At 40.8% G+C, this 18,318-nt stretch overlaps 1 protein-coding gene across 2 annotated transcripts; it reads right to left on the bottom strand.

The window, feature by feature from the left end:
• Positions 1-801: 801 nt before the first annotated feature.
• Positions 802-14,919, bottom strand: prkcda (protein kinase C, delta a). 2 transcript variants are annotated; one of them, XM_018673524.2, is made up of 18 exons: positions 14,757-14,919; positions 11,460-11,589; positions 11,109-11,308; positions 10,944-11,010; positions 9,905-10,061; positions 9,363-9,394; positions 9,116-9,201; positions 8,434-8,563; positions 8,245-8,345; positions 6,938-7,034; positions 6,693-6,823; positions 5,934-6,107; positions 5,741-5,832; positions 3,911-3,973; positions 2,622-2,760; positions 2,303-2,491; positions 1,971-2,099; positions 802-1,855 (listed from the first exon to the last, which is right to left on the bottom strand). In XM_018673524.2, the coding sequence occupies exons 2-18, from the start codon at positions 11,566-11,568 to the stop codon at positions 1,697-1,699; spliced, it is 2,055 nt and encodes a 684-aa protein (XP_018529040.1). In that variant the 5' UTR covers positions 11,569-11,589; positions 14,757-14,919; the 3' UTR covers positions 802-1,696. The 2 variants fall into 2 exon arrangements, with proteins under 2 accessions (XP_018529040.1, XP_018529039.1); XM_018673523.2 differs by having other exon boundaries at positions 11,460-11,592; positions 14,757-14,918.
• Positions 14,920-18,318: the final 3,399 nt, after the last annotated feature.

Below are 18,318 nucleotides of genomic sequence, written 5' to 3'. Positions count from 1 at the left end.
TTTAAAATCTATAGGCTATAAAAACATTACAAGCAGCATTAATCACTTCTGCTTTTCAGTTTTATTTAAAGTCACACCACACATATGGACCATGTCTATATAACTTTTTCAAGCCCCAGTGGTGTCTGTACCAACCCCATTTAATTTTGCTGATGAATATTCCATGATTAGAAATTAACTATGAACCCATCCACTTGTTGATAATGAAGGGAGAGCTGCTGTCTTAACACAAGCACTTTCTGAACCAGAGACACTTCTGATATCCTATTACAGGAGGGCTCATGGATTAGAGGCATCAATTCTGGATTTCAAGGTAACTCAAGTTTGTCAGACTTCACAGAAAGGTAGTCTCATCAAGCCAAAACCTATCCAGTCTAAATAAGAATATTTTCAGTTTCTTAAGAGAATAAGTGCAAACTGCTTACTGTAGATGCTGCTGGTGAAGTTGTGTCTATTAATACTGATTCTTGGTTTGGTTTAATGGAGCTACTAAAATATCAGTTCAAGGGAAAACATGTTTCCAACTCCAAGATAAAAACAAAGTCTGACAAACAAACAAAAAAGTAAGTAAATAAATAATGATAAAATCACACAATTATTTTTAAAATGTAAATTACCCGAGCCCCAAGTGAATATCCATTAGAACACAAAAATACAGCAATAACAAACATCTGACCTTGCACTATAATTAAACCCTGATCCTGACCTCTAAAATCCCTCTCATTTTTGAGAACTTGCATCCTCCATGGAACCAGGACCACATAGAAACAACTGCAGATGTTTTAAAGGAGCACATCCAACTTGAGAGTTGATGGTTTTTTAATCAGATGTAAAAGATGGAGACAGTAAAAAAAAAAAAAGTACATCCTTAGTGAACCAATATACATGTTACAACAATATACTGTACATATACATTATCTATATACAGCCTGCCAGTGACCGCCCACTCATTGTTTACAGTCACGTACCATTACTGAACTTTTTGCACCCCTGGCTGCACCCAATCCGCCCCCATCCACAGATAAACCCTCTCTATACAGCTGAGACCAGATGTGGCTCTGTTTGAATTTGATCTTTTCATGGCACTGTTTAGTCAACCATACAACCACAAGTTCTTCTTTATCAGCAAGACATGATTCATCCAGTCAAAGGCAAGAAATCAGATGTTTCAAAGACAGATAACATTCATTATTAAGCTATATTTAAACATGGATAGGTGTTTTTGTTGGTCTGAGATTTCTTTACATGCAGTCACCTCATTCACACAATCTATATTTGAAGTATACAGTACAATTTATTCCTATGGGTTTCATTCACCGCTCATAATTTTTCAATCCCAGTTGGGTTTAACTGAATGTTACCAAAAAGGGACACAGAATGGCTGCAGATGGTAGCAGTGACGTCAAGTGGAATGTAAGGATTTTCAGCCTTCTGCCCTAATATTATTACTCATACAGGCCTTCACAGCCTAGACAAATAATAAGCATGCACACAAATACAGTAACATCAATATATACAGTACAAGGGCCCGTTTCTACTCTTACCATGTCTACACGTACCCAAGTAGAATAGTTTGTGCTTAAAATAAGATTACACAAATGCTGATTGTGAAACTGTTCACTCATCTGTAGCAGAGTAAGTGAACTGTCCCGTAAACAGCAGAGATGTGACCTGAGTCTGACTGTCATTAAAACAGTTACTTCTCTAAAAGATGCTCCATCTTGGGATTGATGAATGAAAAACCTGCGAACGCCGACTGGTCCATGGAGTCTATGAAGTTCTTATCACTGTAGGAGAGACGAGGCTTCTCGCTGAGGAACTCCCGATCAAAGTTGCTGCAATCATTCGGTGCTTTCTGTAAATGACCACAAACGTATATCAGATAAATGATAACACATCACTTGATTGCAGATGTATGTAATGATATCTTATCACAGTCTAACCCCAACTGATTTATGTGTGAGACATACCACTTTGGGTTTGAAGGGGGGCTCAACCTCCCTCCTCTCCAAGGCCTGCCAGTTAACGGCCTTGAAGAAGGGGTGTAAACGGATATTACCCACGATTCCTAGCCTGCGGGTGGGGTCTCTCTCGAACAACTGCAGGGAAACAGTAAGCATAAGTAAGGAATATGCATCATCACAACATAAAAACAGCACTGACTGACATTGTCCAATTTGATTTGATAAATTTCATTAACGTCATCCTTAGATTTAAATCATAAAAAATTATCAATCATGGAAGTACCACATATTCCCATGAATAATATCCCATTGGTTTGTATGAGAAGTATAATACAGACCCGTTCAAGCAGGTCCTTGGCTTCCTTGTTGATCCAGCGGGGATAGTGGGGAGTGTCCATGCGAATGGACTCAAACAACTCATCCTCATCATCTCCATGAAAAGGCGACTGTCCAACCAGCATCTCATACAGCAACACCCCGAACGACCACCAGTCGACTGAGAACGAGTATTTCTGTCCCAGCAGGATCTGAGTAGAAACAAAATATAATAAATAAGAATTATGATACTTGTTTTGCACACAGAAGGATAAAATCAACTCAGTTGCAGATGTGAATATTTCAGAGCAGAAGCGTATCTCTAAATGTGAAACACTGCACCTCTGGAGCGATGTAGTCAGGAGTGCCGCAGAAAGTTGTGGCGCGATTCTCTCCAAACACATTCTCCTTGCACATCCCAAAGTCAGCGATCTTTATGTGTCCTTCATGATCCAGCATCACATTGTCTAACTTAAGATCCCTGGAAACAAAACAATCACAGCAGGAATGGCAATAAACACAAGTGAAAACAATAACAGACCGTGACTGATCTGAGTATTCTCTGTTTATCACAATAAGTCAACCACATAACCAAGAGTTTACACCGTTACTTGCTGTTTGCATGTTTTATTTAATTTTTAGAGGATTACATCTGCCTAAACTGTTTTGCCAGCTGGACTGTGAATGTTGAATGTTCGCTGCTTTAGAGCATCTCTCAAGCCAGAAAAAACCTCATTACTCTTGACTTACAAAATGGTTTTATGGACCATAGCAGTGATTTTTGCATGAATTCTGTATTAATTCAAAGCTGCATGTGCTTAATTTACTCAAGTTTAACTATTACTTCCAGGCAGCCGCTGGTTTCGGTTAAATTCCCTGTAATTTGAAAGTCAAAATGTGGTAGATACCTGAAACTTGCCTGAGTTTAGGGCTGAAACTACTGAAACTTGGCAATTATTTTCTCAATTAAATATTTAGTTTATAAAAACTCAGGAAACAATAAAAAGGTAATTTCAAAAATTTCCTTAAGCCCAAGGTGGTGTCTTCAAATGTCTTGCTTTGTCAAATCAGATATTTAGTTGATTATCGCTAAATATCTTTGGGTTTCAAAAATAAATCAGAGTTTTTTGGGGGCATTTTTGCTTTAAAAAGTCATCAAAGTGAATATTCAGTCCAGTGTAAAATTTATATTATTCTTGGTTATGCAATTGTGAGCAGTTACACTATTCCTGCTTTTTTACTGCAAGAAATGAACAAATTTTTCTTCACAGACTCCATGTTTCAACATTTTTCTTCTGAGTTAGATTTTTGGACTGCACCCACAACGACAGCCCTCTCAGCAGTCCCTGCTCACAACTGCATTACCACACAATCATAATGAAACTTTCAGGAAGAAAGTGTCATAATGCGTGGGATTACCTAACCAAGCAAGTTTAGAATCTCTGCAAATTTTCACAATGCACTGAACTGAAATCAACGGTCTTGTGGACGACAGGAGAATAATCCACAAAAGTCAGCTGCACTGTAAAGAATATGGTAATTCTAGTTTGTGTGTGAAATGATAAATCACGAGTGTGATCATTTAAGTGTATGTACTGTCCACCCAGATGTAATAAGCGTTTTGCTCTGACCTGTAGATGATGCCTTTGGAATGTAAAAACTGTAGACCACAAATGATCTCAGCTGAGTAGAACCTGGAGAGACAAAGATGACAGAGACAGACAGATATTAACCACTCATCTCTGGTGGAAAGCTACAGGCCTGCACCGAAGCTATCTCACTACTGAGTTGGCAGCTAAAGACCGGTGTCACTGCAGACTCATTTCAGCGTAGAGCTAAATTATTGAAGGGGACATTTGTATAGAGCAGGAGACAGGTGAATAACACTCTCATAATGTGCAACCTGAGAGCTGCTGTGCGCCAAAAGATTAGCCTATCTCTGACCTGCTTCCCTTGTCATCTGTGTCAGGTGAAACGATTGAGTCCTAAGAGGAGATAAGAGCAGCCTCCACTCTAGTGCTGTAACTGGTCCCTCTCTGTAAATGACCAACTGACAAGGACAGACTAGACTGTCAGGTTTTATCTACACAATACCACTTAAGACCATTATAAATGTAGCTTTCATAGAGCAAGTTAGAAAGTGTACACAGATATTTACATGCACATCTGCTCTGCAAACAACCTTACAAAGACTACAACAACATAAAATGAAGTCTCTGTGTTGATTGTATGTATGACGGGTAAGTAAGTTGGGCCTGCAGCAGTATGCGAGAAAGAGACGATGGACTATACTCTCTACAGCACTGGACCAGCAGGTTAGCAGTAACTACAAGTAAAACAGGGCCTTTGTGCTGATAAAGAGGTCACTGGAAACTCTGCAGTTCAGCCACTGCCCAAGGAAAAATATTGCATAACCAAATCCAGGAGATCTATTCCACTGTGGCAGCCTGTGTACCATCACACAAACTTATTTACTGCATTTACACATATCTAAAAAAAAACATGCAAACACGTTTCGCTAAAAAGGAATGTATTATGAGATGATGGAACAGCCCTCTCTCTCTCTCTCTGTCTCTCACTGAGGGTAATCTATCCATCCAGGCTGAATACAGTCGCTGACTGAGGAGGATTTAAGCGGATGCCAACTCAAGATCAGGTGTCTGTGTTTGTAAAGTAGAGAATTACTTCTGTCATCTCATGGTTCCAGGACGCAGACCAGTTTAACTACAGGAGATGTAACTGCAGACTGCGCAGTGAGATCAGTGCCCAAACACACTGTTTGTTTTAAAAACAAAACAGCAGTACACAAAGCAGTGTGCTGCTTTATGGTAATTGTATTCACAGTCTCAACAACATAAATCTAAAACACTGTAGTCAAAGATTTGTTTATTGCCTTCGAATATGATTTGTGCATCTTAGGAGCACCTGCTGAGAAATGTTTCTTAGCATTCATCACTATGTTTGTAAATGTGACACTTTAAAACTTTAGTTAGTTGGCCATAGCACAGGCGACTTTATAACACTTTCTTTTCCCAGTGTGTGGTATTGTTTTTTTTGTTTTGTTTTTTTTTTCTTCTGGAGGGATTCCCACAGAGCCATGAGTGGAGTGGTGGGTGGTAGTAACTGATACATCCCCTTACAAACAGTACACAGGCACTAAGAGCTGTTCTCTCCTTACAAGGCCAGACTGCTAGTGAGCAGCAGCTAATGGACACCATCCCAGACCCAGTCCATCAGGGCTCAGTGTATCATGTGAAAGAAAAAAACCCATAATGGGAGAGAGACACAAGAGAGTGGCAAATGGAGAGAGTAAACACAGGCTCTTCTTATGAGTATCTGTTTTGCATCAGCTCATTTATTCAGTGAGTCTCTGCGCAGCTACACGAACATGTGAGTGCTGAGTAATAATGGCAGGTTGTGCGTTTGTATATTACTACATCTGTGGGACAGGTGTGACTCACGTGGCTCTGTAGAGTTCAAAGCGCCCTTTCTCCTGTATATGAAACATCAAGTCTCCCCCGTTCAGATACTCCATCACAAAGAACAGATGCTCCTGCAGACAAGTTTCACTTCAGTACTTTTTACATAATCCCAATATATATATACAATACCAGTGTAGTAGCAGAGAAATGATCAGAGGTGGAGAGGGACTACCTTGGTCTGGAAGGTGGAGTACAGGTGAGTGAGGAAGGGGTTTTCCCAGGCTAAAGCCAAGACTCTCTTCTCTACCATAGTGCACTCCACGTCATCATCCATCAACACTACATCTTTCTTCAGAGCCTTCACGGCAAAGTACTCTCCACGACCCTTCAGCTCTGCAAGGAGAACCTGAGAGGAGAGGAGAGGAGAGAAGAGAAGAGAAGAGAAGAAAAGACAAGAGGAGAGAAGAGAAGAGAAGAGAAGAGAAGAGAAGAAAAGACAAGAGGAGAGGAGAGAAGAGAAGAGAAGAGAAGAGAAGAGAAGAGAAGAGAAGAGAAGAGAAGAGAAGAGAGGAGAAGAAAAGACAAGAGGAGAGAAGAGAAGAGAAGAGAAGAGAAGAGAAGAGAAGAGAAGAGAAGAGAAGAGAAGAGAAGAATATTGGCACTCAACATGGAACCATGACCCAGTCCAGGTCTGGCTGTTCTCAGGTCCCCTTTGGATCAGGTTTCTCTTTATTGAAAATTATTTTAAGCACAGTCAGGTCCATGTAGGTTTTCCATAGGTCCATTTCAGGTGGCTGCAGCTCACAGTTTAATCAAACACTTACAATCTAAGTCATGACTTCTGTCTGAGGCCCACAGTTTCCTGTGCAGTTTTGATAGCTGATAAGTGTTGAGTGACTTGAGTCATAGTTATATTCTCACTCTTAGGTTGTTGTTTTTTTCTCAACAGCAGTCTCTCAGTTCAATTCACACTTATGTGTTTGCATGGTACCTTGCCAAAGCTGCCTTTTCCCAACACCTTGTGGAAGATGAAGTTATCCACATTGATGCGGGTCAGGTGGGTAATACGAGACTGAGGCCGTGGACTGGACCCCTCCCACAGTCTGCCATAGTGAGATCCGTCTGATGGACAAACAAATAGAAATTACTCATTCACATAATAATTTTAAACAGTTTATCTCTTTAACATTTACTATGCTACTGCTCACATGCACATAGAGAGGAACACTCACTGACCATTGATTTCCAGTCCAGCAAGTTTGTTAACTTCATCATAGATTCCAATATCAGGCAGATTAGGCAGGTTTGGATCTGAACGGCGAGTGGACGATTTCTGATGGAATAAAGAAATAAAAAGGAAAAATAAGCATGAAACTGCCAGACAAATAGTTTCCCAGCAATGGTTACCCATCTAGCTGTGGTTTATCCAGTGCGAGCACATTTTGTCAAATTCTTCTTTTGAGTATTGATTGTGTGACCCGTCTGTCCCCCAAACTACATACATTTGGCTGTAAACCAGATGCCTGTAAAAAGAGAAGAAGAGAACTAGGAGTTTCAAAACGAGCCAGTCCTTAAGCACACCAGGACAGGAGGCTCAGGTTCCCGTTGAGGTCAGGTGTCTGACACTGAACAATTCGTCAACACACGCGGGACTGGGGATTGGGAGTTTCACATTCATGTGGTACTCAGTTTGATGGTTTCACTTTATTTTGATAGTCCATTGTTATCAATCAGCTTACAATCAAAGGATTATAATGTGTCAGTGAACAATGAACTGAGTGTCATGTGATACTACTGTTAAGAAGCTGTCAGCAGATCTGCTCTGTCTGGATCTGTCTGGGTTAGGACTGGTCTTGGTGTTAGGATTAATATTAGCAATAGGCTCAGATAAAGACTGGATTCAGGACTAAAATAGGGTCAAGATTTCAGCTGTTATGACGGGGATCCAGCTGGGATCATGGTCAGGGTCAACAATGATACTTTGTTAAAGACACAGCCAGACCATTCACCAAAATTTTTACAGCTTTCAACATCAGGATATTTGTATGTTTTGGAAAAGCTTCTTCAATATGTCTTTAGGATGGTCACTCATTCCTGCTTCATGCTGCAATTTCTCTGAATTTTCAATAACAAAGATATATGCAACATGATAAAAGATAATGTTAAACATTTTTTTTAGTTTGTCACTTAAATCATTAAATTACATCTTCTTTGCTGTATCTTTGCCACTAAATAGTTCAGTAACACCCTTGTACTTGGACACTGCCCAAGTAAATTGTCACTTCAGACGGCCTACAGACTAACAACTTTTGCCATTTCTGTTAGTATACATGTTAGTATAAATAAATAAGCCCTGGGCAAGGGTATTAAAATGCACAAAGTGCTTATCTACAATTCAACCTCAAGTCCTATTTTATCAACCCATCTGAGTATACTAACAGCTGAGTTAGAGATAATGAGATATCCATAATGTCTGAAAGAGCTGTGTTGTGATTTAATTAGGTGGTATGATACTTGAGTCAGACTTGTCTCCACAAACTCACCTGGCTGACTTGTGTAAGTGCTTCAGCTAGTAGTTTCTGGTTGATACCACAAAGGTTGGCTACTTTATCCTGACACTTGTGATGGACATTCATGGCACAATCTACAAAAACAATAAAATGAAATTAAGTGTGTTAAAGACAGAAGTACACTTTCCTTTCAACAGCTGATCAGTCATATCTGCACTGTACCTTCACACTTGAGGCCTTGTTTGACAAGACCCCACAGCAGACTTCCACAGTGGTCGCAGAAGGTTGGACTCATGTAGTTGTTGATCTTGAACCGGTGTGGCATGTCAATTTTAAAGCGTTCCTTCTGGAACTGAGGGAGCAAAGAGGAATCATCATCTCCATGAATGACTGGTGAAGGAAAAATAATCGGTGGCCTGTGATACTTCACAGCCCTGCGCACTTGTCTCATCTTTTTCTATTTTCTTTTGACTTCTGCTTCCCTCTCTGAGTTTATACTGTGAGAAGTGACCACACTGCTGAATAAAAAGTTACTTGTTTCTTCCCAGGTCTGTCCCCACTCTGATTTAAAGTGCCTCTTTCAGACCACACCCCATCCTTCACATCCACTGTGTGGGTTTGTGTACCTGATCATTCCCATGTCACTATCATCTGGGTCAGTTTGTCTTTGATTGCTTTTATCCACCAATATTGATGATCATTGAAAATAGGCCCTGACTGGTATCTGCCTTTGTATCAAACTCTGACCTACCAACACTTGTCAGTTCAATGAAGAAACCACCATTGTTTATATCGCTGAGGAGAGATACAACAGCATAAAGCAGAGTGAGAAAAGCCCACACTAAGCGGACATATGGGGAACACTCACAGTACATGGTGTACTGCAGAAATGTGTGTTACGTACCACAGTATCCCGACTGTTGGCAGCAGTACCAGTACATCTGCCGATGATTTTGTCTATGCATTTCTTGTGGATGGCTGCATTGCATTCTGATAAAAAGCAAAGATAGAAGAGATTTGTAAACTTTGATTCAGTATCTGAGCATATCTTGAACACTGACAATGGTAACAAAAACAGTGAAAAAGTGTTTCATTTTCATGCACTGGTTTGTATTGCACAAAGCACAAGTGTTTTTAAATCATCGACTTACGTCTGCATTTATAGCCTTGCTTGTTGAGTCCCCTGCAGCAGGCAAAGAGACACAAATGGGTCAATTTGTATCATTCTTTGATCATGTGAATGTGAATAGTTTGCTGATTAATCATTCGTTAGTGATAATGAACAGCTGCAGCACACCCATGCTTATTTGTGTATCAGGGTTTCCTTTTTGTACAAGTTTCCTTTCCAGTGAGACCAAATTTGACTTCAAAGCAGATAAGTGGAGCTCTGTGGCCCTGTGAACGTTATCATTGCCACAGACAGACGTTACAACTTAAAGGGAAAGTTGACCTTACTGCTTTTAACAATAACATCAAAAGCAAATAGGTCGCGTAACTCAAGTTTAACTCACAAAAATCAGCCTGCTTGGAGAGTGTGTTATTCTGCCAAATATCAGGAAGTCCCTACGCTATGTTTTTAATCTCCCTGTATCACTCTGTCTAATGTTTTAGTTTATCTGATCAATGGTTTCTGAGTTCCTCTGTAGCTGCCTTGAGGATTTGTTTACAGAGCTGGAGTGTAGGCCTCACTGACCAGACAAAGTCTCTGCACACGGAGCAGAAAGTGGGCTGTCTGAAGAACGTGGCGATGAACTCATGGTTCTTTATGAAGTGGATCTTGGCCTGCTTGATGGCCCCTCGTCTGCGGTTCAGAGTGGGAGCCTCTTCCTCCTTCGCTGCCTGCTTACTCTCTTCCAAATACATAAAGAAACACAGATCAAAAACAAAGCTAATTTTGGTTATGTTCCAAATTGATAACCTTAAAGACGATCTATGGGGAGCCACAGGAATTGCTCATGAGAATGCCTGTGAATTATAGGAAGGAAAAACACTGTGGTTCAGACAGTCTGTAAATATATTTGTGTGGGGGTGGGGTTAAAAATGAAAGGAATGAAAACTATTGTGAGTGTAAAACAGACAATCTGGTTGAGGAGCTACAGATAAAGCCTTATCAACATGGCATCTGATTGATCCTGAAGTTGAGACAGAGGAAGAAAAGATTCTTCCCCATTTTTATACTATTCACCCACTTTCCTTCTCTTGCCCTAAAAACCTATTTTCACAGTCAGCATCTTACTATGACTGTGTGTGTGTGTGTGTGTGTGTGTGTGTGTGTGTGTGTGTGTGTGTGGGTGGGGGGGTGGGGGTGGGGGGGGTCATAAATTGACACAAAGTTCTCAGTTTGGGCTATTTTACATGAGCAGTTTCAGTACTGAAGTGGGCGAGGCTCAAATGAATATGGAAATGATGTCATAAATCCCCAATGCACCAATCAGAATTAAAAAAAAAAACTTGAACTCACACCCACGCAGTCCTGATGAAAAACACCAGCTGAGTTTTTGACTGTTAAGCTCTTAGAGAATGATAACTGGGTTTTATCATAAACTTTAACTTCTTCTAACTTCTTTGTGATGAATATTTAATGTTGTAGAAAAGTACTTAAGATTTGAAACCGTGGGCTTTTTGACAATATGTATTAAGTATTAAAGTAGAGAAAACAATGCAGCCAGACAGCTATGAATAATCATACAGATTATTACAGAAGAAAATGTTTAAATTTTATTTCCTTTCACCTGTATCCACTTCCTCCAGAAAATACTGCACTGCCATCATCACTTTCCCAGAAGGATGGAGATCCACCTGGACACATACACACACAGTTAAACACACAGACAGTTACACAAAGACAGCGTGAGAAACTGCTCTGCAGGGACCGAGGACAATCTGTAATGTCCTACCCAGAATTCAGCGCGGCCGTTGGCTTTCTTGCAGCGCTCAGCAAGGACAGACACGCCGACAGTGACCTCAGCCAGAGGCTCCTCCGCTGTCTTCATCAGCAGCACCTCGAGCACACGACCCTCATAGATGTGTGCGTCAAAGCTGGCCTTCCAAGCCGGGTACATGGTAGGTTTCCGCTGAACCAGGGTCTTACCTCGTTCTTGGAAAAGGACGATAGAGAGAGAGAGAATATTTAGTACAGTGTAGTATTAATACCGCAATACAGTGCAGGAAATAGTGGAAAAAGTGACAGCCTAGAGATTTCAACTTCTCTAAGACAGAGCATTGTAGGCTGTGAAAGAATTTCTCACCAGTTGTCAAGGCCTCCTTCATCTTGATGGCACAGAAGGGAGGGTCTGCCAACGGGGGCAGGATGCCCAAGTCATACGAGTTAAAGGTGATCCTCAAGAAAGGAGCCATGGTGAGAAGTACCAGGGTCACCTGCTGTCAGAGATGGACAAACACAGTGTTACCCTGGTGACATTTATCTATAATGACATGCTAGTTACACACAGAGACATAGTTCATCACCATATCCACTTGTTATATTGCATACATACACATAGTTGCATAATTCTCATGCTGGCTCACGTTCAAGCATTAAGATAAGTGCTATAGGTCTATGTTAAACTACATAATCTCTATGTACACTGTGAGACCAAACAATATCAGAGAGCAGATAAGATACTGCTCCTTTAGTTGATGTCTGAGGAACAGAATTAAAACATACTCCTGATACCGCACACACAAACACAGTGATTTCCACTGAACTACAGAGAAGTCGCCACAAATGGAAAAAAAATTGGCTCTGACTGCCACCATGACTTTGCATTTATTCTTGTGCGTTGTCATCTCACTTTGAGACATTTAACTTAGTCACACCCACATGGAGGAGGAACATTTTTACACTTGTCAAAAACACCTGCTTTTGTGTGGAGGACTGACTATTGTAGGGTTTTTGTATCTGTTGGAAGTTTCAGAAAAATCAATGTAGTAATCTGTATTTTGTATTTTTCATATATTTTGTATTTCATGTTTTTCCAATGTGAATGTGTTTTCAAACTGGGTTTTATGGGGGAAAGAGGCTTGAGTTGGTAAGTTGAATACTTTAAAGATTTTTCCAGAAATTAAAAATAAACAGTTTGAAAGCATCATTGTAGGCAAGACTCATTATATTTTATAGAGATTTTATGGACCTAATGATTAAATTATTGGAAAAAACACATATGTATATTTAAAGGTCAAGTAAACTAGTTGTATCTCTTGGGCATTGGAGGTGAAATACGTGGTGATAGTGACATACCGGTGAGAGATCAATGTCATCCTACATGCTGGGCACTATTTCTGCATGCATGAGTTGCTGCTTGCATAACCTTACATGTGGTACAGACAGAGCCACAACTTTTTCTACACCACCGATTTCTATATGTGCAATGCAAGGTGACGCCCATCACTCCCATGAGTTAGCCAGGAACTTCAGTCACACTCATGCTGCTCTATATTCCTATTCTCTTAGTTGACACGTCTTTGTATAAAATACAACCACAATGTCAAATGTACAACCTCACACTTATGCCTCTGATTCTTGTTTAGTTCCCTGTCAGTGTGTGCGTGTGTTTTTTTTCAGTGTGTATAGCTTCTGCAAAGTTGCAGCTGCAATAGTAGAGGTGTTTGTCTGTGCTACAAAGGCAGAGCTAGTCTCAACATGTCGCTAATCTAATTCCAGGCATGTAGCCCTCCACAGTAGGCCTAGCTAGTTTTCACAATCCTTAACCCAAAACTACCCACGCTGAGGCCAGAGAAGTATGACACAGAAAAGAAAAAAAAACACAGGGAAGGAAAAAAGTATGAGAACGGGTGGTGATGAACGGTGATGTTCACACACTCACTGCCGCTGTGAGCTGTGAAGTCAGGGTTTTTTGGAGTTAATCAGTAGCAAGCACACTGTGTGATTGAGGGCAGTAGTGATTGATTTCCTAGCAAACGGTTCATGTGCTGTTTCGATTTGTCCCCTCTGTTAAATTCCGTAGTTATGTCCCATGCACTAGCACACTGTAACTTGCAAACTTCCACCTGGCTTCCCAGTATTCATTTTTATATTCTCTACTTCCTGGTACCTGCATTGATAAGCAACAGAAAAACATGTTTGTTAGCAGGAGTACCAAGTACCTTCACTAAGGTTAAATTGTGCTATTATACAGTAATATTACACCTAGAATATGTGCCTAGAGCTTTCGCTTGAACACCATATCTTAAAATATAAGATAAGCAACTATAATATAGGTAGTACTTGTTGTAACATAGTTGTAGTATTAGCTTGTCTATGTCAAGCCTGGAGTCTATAGGTGTAGACTAATAATGAGCTGTTTGAAATAATAAAATAATAGGTGAATAAAAAAAATGACAGGACAAAAAAAGAGAAGAAGTAAAAGACAGAAAAAGAGACAGAGCTTGTGCAGTGATCTGATACGTGGATGTAAAACCACTACAGACTATTCTGGAGCACCTCTCAATGCAGCCTGTCTGCATAAAACGACACTTGTACTGCCGGTGATGGAAACAACACGTCCTCACATGTACCTCTCTGAGTCACATACACACACACGCGCGCACGCACACACGTGGTGACAGCTATGGACATACTCTGGCAAGTTTTAAATCATTCACGTTATCCAAAGACTAGAACAGTGCACGGAAACTCTATGACAGGGATTTACAACGCAACTGTGACCCATGCATCATTTCGAGATGATCAGCATCGACCTGAGAGTCAGTCAGCGCATTTGATTTTCTTATAACATGTGAAGGATGTGGTTGACTGTCAGTTGGTTGAACAGAGTGTCACTTCACGTCTTACTCACATCAGGCATTTTGCGGCCAGACTCAAACAAATGCAACCCTTTATTTAAAAGCAAAGAAACAGATTGCCCCTTTCCTCACTGTCCGGACCTGCCCGCATTCCTCCTCCTCACGCCCGGTGTTACAGCGTATTATGTGACCCGTGAGATTTTATGACCTGAACTGGAATTCCATAGTGCTTCCACAACAACATGCCTATTGCTAACGGTACATTAATGGCTGTTACCCACCTGTATTTAAATGCGGTCACACTAGCGTAATTAAGTGGTGGCCAGTAAAGGTCAGCGTGTGTTGTCCTATCACCTGCCAATATGTGGTCAAAAGGTCCGTTTTTTCCATAGCAACATAAAATGCGACAGGTCACAGATTCCGTCGCACCACTTTATCGCACTACTTTATCAAAAACGAGGCAAAACAGGCGGCTATTCTAAAAAGTTGGTGTGTATAATTAGGATAAATCAGAGCAGCTAGGTGGTACTTGAAGTTGTCATGAAAAAGTGGTAAACAAACTGTTACTACTGTAAGTTAACGTACATTTTAACTGTAAATATCTCGCTAACGTTAGCGCCAACGGTTACGGTTAAACGGGTAAACGTTACAGTTTGTTTCCCCCTACATAAAAAAGAAGAAGAAGAAGAAAGGGGCGCGCTTAAAAAGACCATTTAGCAACTTTCTGCGAACTCTTGGTTGGTTAAAGAAACAAAGTCTGTGAAAAGCTCGACTAAAAAGAAGAGCAGTGGCTGTCTCACCTCGTCCTGCAACCTCGGTGCTGGTTCTTTTTTCACCGCAGCACGACGAAAAGTTGCTCTTTCTCTTCCTCTCGTTTTTTCGCTCTGTGATTCCGTCGATTGAGGAAGTGTGGCGCCCGCTCACAGAGGCTTTCTCAACAGGCAGGCTGTGACGTTTACCTGGTACACACACACACACACACACACACACACACACAGTCTGCGCCCCAGTGGTTTCAGAGCACCCAGTTGTCCTGTTTTGAATATTTATTATAATGCATTTTTCCACACGAGCTTGGCAGTTTATTTGTTATGCACGCTCACATTCTCTTCAACCACACATGTCATTTTCCATTTAAGCCCCCTCCCCCTGTGTGACTAACATGATGATGATAGTTCACTACTGCAAACCTGTTGATCACCTGAACTGAAAAAAACTACCCAGGCAACTCTACCCGCACATAAAGATCTGCATTGCTGGTGAGTGTGCCCTAGATTACAGCACAGCCTTGTATGTGGGGGAAGACTTTCTTCTCTTGTTTTTTCAACCTAAAGCGTTTGTGTGGTAGGGGGTGGGGTCACGTGGCTGGTAGGCTGCGGGGGTAGTTTTGAGGTTTGAGCTAGGTTTTGCCGGTGAGGAGGTGGCAGATTTGGCTTCTTCAGGCAAAAAGGATCTTTTCTTTTTCTAAACTAGCATAAGCACTCCAAATAATCCACATGCTTTATTTATTTCATGCCTGTATTCTCCCCCTCACACACACACACATCCAAATATATGTGTGTGAACAAATGAGCAAGGGTAGAAAATCATTTATGCCAACTGAGCTATTCTCATCTTGATGACACTAATGAAATATTGGCTGAAGTGAACAAAGCTCTAATTTAAGAATGCAGCAGATTCATTCCTGCAGTGTGAGTCATAATTAAGTGTTAAGGTGCAGTTTACAAGCATGAAGCTGTGCGTGGTGCTGTAAGTCAGTGTAAAGTGAAACCTGCCAGGAGCAGGCGGACAGGGCACAGGTGTGTCAGTGTTCCCCGCTCTCCTCTATGGACTTACATAACAGGCAGATTGTGACTCATGGCAGACACAGGAAGTCTATAGTGGAGACTAGGTGTGTGTGTGTGTGTGTGTGTGTGTGTGTGTGTGTGTGTGTGTGTGTGTGTGTGTGCACTAAAGGCCTCTTTGCTCACTGACTCCTCTCTGACTCTGACAGACGCACATTCAAAGCTCAAGGAACCCTCTCGTTCTGTTCTCCCTCTAGCGAACATACACGTCCACACATACCCACTGTCATGGGATGTATAGGCTGCAGAACAGGTGGATGTTAAATTTAGCATGCAGCGCTTAAAGAGAGCTTGATGAAGATCCACACAGAGACTATGCTCATATGCATGGAGTTGATACATATGGGGCATAGTCAGGAGAAAGTTGCATCGGTTGTAGCTGAGCTTGTAATTGCAAAGTATTGATGTGTTAATAGGTGGAGATTTTGTGAGGGTTGTGACCATGCTATGGTTTTCCAAGATAAATCAGACACGTAGCAAGATGACTGAAAGAGCAGGAAAGAAAAACATTAAAATTAAGCTGATTTTTTTTTTTTTGTCTGTTTCTACTTTCTCTTTTAAAATATTGGATACTAAAAATCATATAAATAAACGAATCTGAGAAGGAAACACTCATGTTTTTAAGTAGACTCTGCTTCATTTTAGACAGTTACATGCCAAAAAGGATGGAAATCACTGGTTTATTTGTCAATATATTTCTTATTCAGAGAGGGCTAAATACATTGATAAAAATGTTTCCACTGTTTCCTATTTAACTTCCCCCAAACGGAACAAAATGTAAAACCGTCACATATTTATACCTAATCCACCCTGGGGACCACTGATTCAAACATTAAAATATCTATAAAATAGGTAGATGAGGTGACATGGTTGGATCTTAAAGGACACACAAGGTTTCGTGTACAGTGGGTTGGTTACCGTTGGCAAAGCATGTATAAACATGTAAGGCTGGGTGATTAGTTGATGAATGGACAGGGTCTAAAAAGAATAATGAATGAGTCCAGGAAAGGTGATCACAGTAAAGTGTCACAGTAAACTAACAGCAAGTTTGATAGGTAATAAATATATAATAATATATAAATAAATAATGAGGAAAGGTACAGTGTCTGAGAGTCACTAGCAGAGCCAAGACTGAATTTAAAATAAAAGTAGGCAGCAGACATGTCAGTAAGTTAATCTGTCTGGTGATGATGCTGCTACAGCAAATACAGACTTTTTATCTAAAGTTTATTCATATGACACAATGTTGTTTTTATTGATAAGATTGTCGTAAATGTTGTCATGCCTCAAGGAAAATGGCCCCACAAAGGAATAGTTCAACATTTTGGAAATGTACTTGCAGAGAAATGCCACCCTTATGTCAGCACACAAAACTTCGTAGCTGGAGGCAGCTGCCGGTTATCTTAGCTTAGCATAAAAAATGAAAACATGGGAGAGCAGCTAGCTTGGCTCTGTGCAAAGGTACCAAAATCAACTAGCACCTTCAACACTCACTGAACAAGTTATATCTGGATACAAAGTGTAAAAACCAAAATTGCTCATTTTATGGGTGTTGTGTGCTGGAATATTTTCTGGACCAGAGTCTCAACTTGTTGCCTGGCAACTGTACCCAGAAAAGAAACTCAAACCTTCAGCACATAACCCCCTGTAAACTTACAACAGAAAGAAAATGTGTTTTAACCTTTCACTTTGTATGGATTATACAAACAAGATATGCAATGATGATTAGTGATCTAGGAGGCGCTGGTGGGCGGATCTTGTTAAGTTTGGTCAGAACTAAGCTAGCTGTTTCTTCCTGCTTTCAGTCTTTATGCTAAGCTAAGCTAACTAGCTTCCGCCTCCACCTACACATTTGTCATACAGATGTGAGAGTGGTATCAATCTTCTCATCTAACATCTGGCAGAAAAGCAAATGAGTATTTTCCTAAAATGTTGAACTGTTCCTTTAAACATAAAGGAAAAGAAAAACAACACTCTGTCTTGGCTCAAAGACTCCAGACAGATTTTAGCTCCTTCAGTGACAGCTGCCGGCCCTGCTGACATGTGTTTATACTTCTTTCTCTGCAGATAGTTGTTGATGACAGAATGGTCACACGAGAATGGAAAGCACAATGCAGACTCCATGTTTAGGCAACAGGGATAATAAATGTTCATTCGGAGGTGCAGAGTGTGCTGAAGGCTGTGTGTTTTTCTCTGTTTGTCCTGTGGAGGGAGAGTGGGCTATTTAAAGCTTTAGGGGAGGTGGAATAGGTGTAACATTGACTTGGCAGCGTAGGCTGCAAAGAGTTTGCAAAGTGGGACATAAGAGTGCGTCCCTCTATTCTTCCAGCCTCTCTACATCATTTTTCCTCTGCCTCTCCCCGTCTCTGAGGGGTGCAGAGAAACACAAGACAAGGTGCAAACCCAGAAATGTCGAGCCAATGTCAAGTGGACGCAGCCATTTTTCCCCTCCCTCCCTCCCATTTCTTTTTCTTCTTTTTTTAATTTAAATCTTGAGCTATTATGTAATAAAATCTTT

This window comes from Lates calcarifer, linkage group LG12 (assembly GCF_001640805.2).
Source record: "Lates calcarifer isolate ASB-BC8 linkage group LG12, TLL_Latcal_v3, whole genome shotgun sequence".
Lineage (NCBI taxonomy): Eukaryota > Metazoa > Chordata > Actinopteri > Centropomidae > Lates > Lates calcarifer.
This window is presented reverse-complemented; position numbering and strand designations above follow the sequence as displayed.

Coding starts and splice junctions, on each gene's coding strand:
- prkcda (XM_018673524.2), bottom strand. CDS start 11,568: ATGGCTCCTTTCTTGAGGATCACCTTTAACTCGTATGACTTGGGCATC. Junction 7,035..8,244: donor CACTTACACAAGTCAGCCAG/GTGAGTTTGTGG, acceptor TTATTCCATCAG/AAATCGTCCACTCGCCGTTC. Junction 2,492..2,621: donor CTGACTACATCGCTCCAGAG/GTGCAGTGTTTC, acceptor GTTTCTACTCAG/ATCCTGCTGGGACAGAAATA.